Genomic DNA, 5,091 nt, shown 5'->3' on the forward strand with positions numbered 1-5,091 from the left:
TCAAGTCTCACACGAATGTTCCTACTACCTGCCTGGTTGTTGTTGTAAGTCCATGGCAGACCTGAAAAACCAATGTCATGGAGATCACAATGACTAAGAACTTCGCGAAAATCCATCATATGCCGTTCAGCTCTCGGTGTTTCCGAGAAATGTTCATATTGCCACATTGCCTCATTGAAATCACCCATAAGAAACCATGGCCCAGCCCACTCCCCACACAGATTTCGCAAAAGATCCCACATCTTATATCTATTCTCTACTCGGGGCTCTCCATAAACAAACGTGGCTCTCCAAGGAGCCTGACTCGGTTCTTCTTTTATTAAGACATCAATATGACGATCTCCCTGGGACAGCAAGGAGACATACAAAGACTCGTCCCAAAATAAAGCCAAACCACCACTTAAACCGACACTACTAATAGCAAGACAATTACGCAAGCCCAATCTCCACTTAAGATTACTCACTCTATCACTACTGACTCTAGTTTCACAAAGAAAAACAATTTTGGGATGAAGTGACCTAACAAAGCCACTTAATTCATGAACTGTCCGGGGGTTCCCGATCCCCCGACAGTTCCAAGCCAACGCATTCATGGCTCCTGACGGGGCTTGTCGTGAGCTCCCGTCAGGTTGCCAGGCACCTCCTGGTCGGTCCCGCGAACATCCTCCTTCATCTGATCTACTCCCAGGTCATCACCAGCCAATCTTTCCGTTTCCTTCAGTTTCTACTCCACCGAGGGCACTTCACCATGCTGCAGCTTGTGGATTGCCTCCAGAACCGCAGACGTGCACCTCGTTTTTGCTTTTTTCTGCTTGGCTATGTCCTTAATAGGGCTCGGGATTTTTCCTCCTGGTCGCTTGTCATGTACGCCTCTGGCCCTGGCCTTCCTGGCCGCCTGCAGCTTCTCGCTCATTGTTAAAGCTTTGTTCCCCTCCGCAGAGTCCGAGGTTGATCTCCCACCAGAATCAAAAAAGGAGTTTAATCCTGAAACTTTTTCTCCAACACCAGTAAAAGCCGAAGCACTCAAATATGGGTGAGGGTCATTCATTGCCAGTTGGTGCACACTATTTGTTAAGGAATTACTGACATCGTCGGGCAGCTTCTTTGGTGTGGAAACCTTCTTCTTTCCTTCCAGCAGCAAAGGCTGCTGTAACCCCCTCTCTTTGTTCTTGCCCTGAACGTCGCACGTGGCACTTGATGCTGCCTATATCTTCCGAAGTTGTGAGCTGGAAAGTTCAGAGCTTTATTTGCTCGCTGTGGCGTAGCAGGGACAGTAGTATTCTGCATCTTGTTTCTTTTTATCGGAGATCCTCTCATCCAATCTCTAAAGCGATTCCTCATCCTGATTTCCTCTTCTCCCTCCTCTTCTGAGCTCTCGTCCTCCTCTTCTGGGCACTCCCGTTTGGAGTGACCCATTCTTCCACACCGAAAACAGTGTTGGATATGATCTCCAGGCCCGATCCAAAGATCGGGCCAAATCCCCTTTGATCGCGCCCTGATCGGGGGCGCCCAGTCATTATGGCTGGTGGGCCCCCGTCGCCTGCGCTATATAGAATAGGAGGGGGGCCGGGGCACGGAAGCCCAAGTTGACCGCTGCCAAACCCCTCTCCCACAAACCCTACCGATCTAAGGGAGCGCAAGGCCGACGGGAAGCACCCCAGCGCCGCCACGACGTTCCCCACCGACGCCGCAGTTCCCGGCCAGTGCCGGTACCGGCCCGAAGGGTACCGGTACCCTCGCCGCCCATCGTCACCGCCGGATCCACATCTTGCCAACCCGGACTTCCTCGCCTCCATCCTCGACTCCATCGACTCCATGGCACCCGCGGGGTCGAGCTCCTCTGCGCCCCCTTCCACGGATGGTTTGCACCTCCATCTCCACACCTTCCTCTCTTTTTGTTGTACTAGAACTAGGATGAACCCCATGTTTATCTACTAGAAGATATCCCCGTACTCGATTTTGTATGCCTAGATATCGATCCAGTGTAGAACCCTAGAATTTTGTAACTAACATTGGTATCATTCGCCGATCTAGTGCATAGATCGGGTTTTGGGATAGAGTTTAGAAGGAGAAAGAATTGTTTTCGATGCAAATCGAAGAAAGAACATCGAATTGATCTCGGATTGACCGAGATCCCCAATCCAGAAAACCCTAACCCTAGACCCGTGAAACTCTAACCCGCAGAATCAAGAACTCGACAGAAAGGGGGGGACTCACCTCCTCGGCCGCCGCCGCTCACTGGGGCGCGCCAAAGAATCCGGCCGCCGCTGGTCGCCGTTGCGCAACCGCGCGCGGGGCCCCGGCCGCCACTCAGAACCGGCGCACGACCCGTGCACCACCTCCAGTCCGCTCGACGGCGGCGCGCTCCCACTCGGTTGAGCGCACGCGCCGGCGAGGGGACCGGCGGAGGGCGCCGCCGTGCTGCCAACTTCCCCGGGCTGCCATGGCCGCCGCTCGCTTGCTCGGGCGTGAGAAACAGGGGGGAGGAATGGAATGGCGTTAGGGTTTCCGGGAGATCCAGCCGGCCGCGGTTTTTGCGTTTCCCAGCCGTCGGATTCGATCCGATGGTCAGAGCGCGGCCGCCGGCCAAGCAGGCCAGAAACAGCCCAAGAGGGCGCGCCGCCCGGGCCGTTTTGGCGGCCCGGCCGTTGGCTGCTGGGCTTCGGGCCCAGGCGCGCCGCGCCGGGTGTCCCGCGGGTCGAATTGGCTCGTGGGCCGGATGAACAGTACAGATTAGAATTTTTTTTCTTTTTATTTTCAGAAGCTTTTTGAATATGTTTTGATGTATTTGATTAGAATTTGAACTCTATAAATAAATACACCAACGTGTATTGTTTTTAGAGCAGAAATTAACAAGAATTATGCTTCTGAATATTTAGAATTTTACATGTTTTCCGCTGCAAAGAATTTATTTTGTCTCTATGTTAATTTGAACCAACGAGATAATTGATATAGAGGCTTATAGAATTTATTTCTCAGAATTTTCAGTATATTATAATGTTGTAATTTCTGACCAAAGTTGATATTGCAATATTATAATTTTGTTCAGAATTTTATATACATTATATCTTTTTCTGCCCAACGGTGATTTAGATTTAATGTACAGATTATTGCATGTTTTAATTTTGACCAACGTTAAACTGATACATGCATTTATTGTTGTCCTCACAAATTTTGAATTCAAATTTCAGGCTCTAATGCTATGACTTATGTGAATGCCATTCCTGAACTGGATGGCAACAACTATAGGAAATGGTACCAGAAATTGGAGATAGCTCTGGCGATGGCCAATATAGATTTGGCCATCACAACGCCAGCTCCACAAGAACCAGAAAAGCCCGTAAGGGCACAGAATGAAGAAGCTGCTGCTTGGGCTATCCGAGAGAAGAATTATGACTCTGCTATGACCAGATATGATGCTGATAAGACACGTTGGAATGATTCCAACCGCAAGTGTCTTATGGTCATGAAGGGTTCCACTTCAGATGCCATCAAGATGGCGATCCCAGATTGTGACACCGCTTCAGAATATTTAGCAAAGGTGAAGAGTCAGTTTACTGGTTCTTCCAAGGCTTATGCTGCCATTCTTGCTGAGCAGCTTATCACCAAGAAATACACTGGCGGTGGCATCAGAGAACATATCTTAGAAATGAGCCACATGGCCAACAAGCTTAAGACAATGGACATGCCTTTGCCAGAAAAATTCATTGTTCAGCTGGTCTTCAAGTCCCTACCAAAGGCGTTTGAGGCATTTCATGTCAACTATAACGCTTTTCCAGAAGATTGGGAAATTGACAAGCTGATTGGCATGTGTGTTCAAGAAGAAGATCGCCTTAAGAACTCCAATGGTGGTGAACTTGCTTTTCAAGTTCAGCACAAGAAAAAGAACTTTCAGAATAAGAACTTCAAGCATAACAAGAGACATTTCCCACCAGGCAAGAATCAGCATGAGAGTGGCCCTTCCAGACCACCTCCACAAAAAGACTGGGAAAATTTCCCAGTTGAACAAGACCAGTGCCTGAAGTGCAAAAAGAGAGGGCACTACAAGAGAGATTGCCCAGAATTCCTGAAAGAGTTGTTAAGAAAGGGTGAGGACACCATTACTTTTGTAGACGAATCCCTGTATTTAAGTTATGACAAATCCACTTGGTGGATTGATTCTGGTGCAACTACTCATGTTGCTAATTCTTTACAGGGATCAAGTATGAGGAGGACCCTGCCAAGAGGCGCAAGAAGAATTAAAGTTGCAAACGGTGTAGAAGCTGAAGTCGAAGCCATTGCAGAATTTCATTTAGAATTACATAGTGGCTTTGTACTTTGTTTGAGAGATGTTCTTTATGTACCGTCTTTGCAACGAAACTTAATAAGTGTGTCTAAATTAGATGATGACGCTATTGCTTGTCATTTTGGTGATGGCAAGTGTAAGATACAAGTTAATTCAGAATGTGTTGGTCTTGCCTTCCGACAAGACAAATTATACTTGCTTTCATTATCTGAGAATGTGAATGCAGTATGTTCTGAGAATAAAAATGCCTCCTCACATGAGAATGTTACTAAGAAACGCAAACGAATTGATGCAATTTCGTCGAAATTATGGCACTGTCGTTTAGGCCATATTTCGAGGGGGAGCATAGTAGCCAGAAAAATCGACCTTGAGGAGAAGCGGGTATACGTTCCCACTCTGATGATTCAAGAGCCTTATTTCTCGTTACCTGTGGTTGTGGCACCGATAGAGCAGGAAACTGCAGTGCCAACACCTGCTGTCAGTCTACCTGACGTTGCACTGCAAGAAACTGTGGTGCCACCACCTGTTGTTGGTTCTCCTAGCTTGGCATTAAATGGAAATGAGGACCCTGTTCCTCAGGACCAAATAGAACCCGTTGCCATAGATGAGGGGGAGCAACAACAGCCTCCTGTGCAAGAAATACCAGTCGCAGTGGCCCCGAGAAGGTCACAAAGAACTAGGAAACCAGCTATTTTTAAAGACTATGAAGTTTATCATAGTGAAGAAATACAGAATGAGGGTGATCCCACCTCTTTTGAAGAAGCCATGAAAAGCGCCAATTCATCCAAATGGTTTGCAGCCATGGA

The 5,091-nt window shown here is 48.0% G+C and overlaps 1 protein-coding gene across 1 annotated transcript; it reads left to right on the plus strand.

Annotated features, from left to right (window-relative positions):
- Positions 1 to 1,247: 1,247 nt before the first annotated feature.
- Positions 1,248 to 4,477, plus strand: LOC120681184. The gene is made up of 3 exons (XM_039962708.1): positions 1,248 to 1,861; positions 3,192 to 4,088; positions 4,196 to 4,477. The coding sequence occupies exons 1-3, from the start codon at positions 1,816 to 1,818 to the stop codon at positions 4,240 to 4,242; spliced, it is 990 nt and encodes a 329-aa protein (XP_039818642.1). The 5' UTR covers positions 1,248 to 1,815; the 3' UTR covers positions 4,243 to 4,477.
- The last annotated feature ends 614 nt before the right edge of the window (positions 4,478 to 5,091 follow it).

The sequence above is a fragment of the Panicum virgatum genome, chromosome 7N (genome assembly GCF_016808335.1).
Source record: "Panicum virgatum strain AP13 chromosome 7N, P.virgatum_v5, whole genome shotgun sequence".
Lineage (NCBI taxonomy): Eukaryota > Viridiplantae > Streptophyta > Magnoliopsida > Poales > Poaceae > Panicum > Panicum virgatum.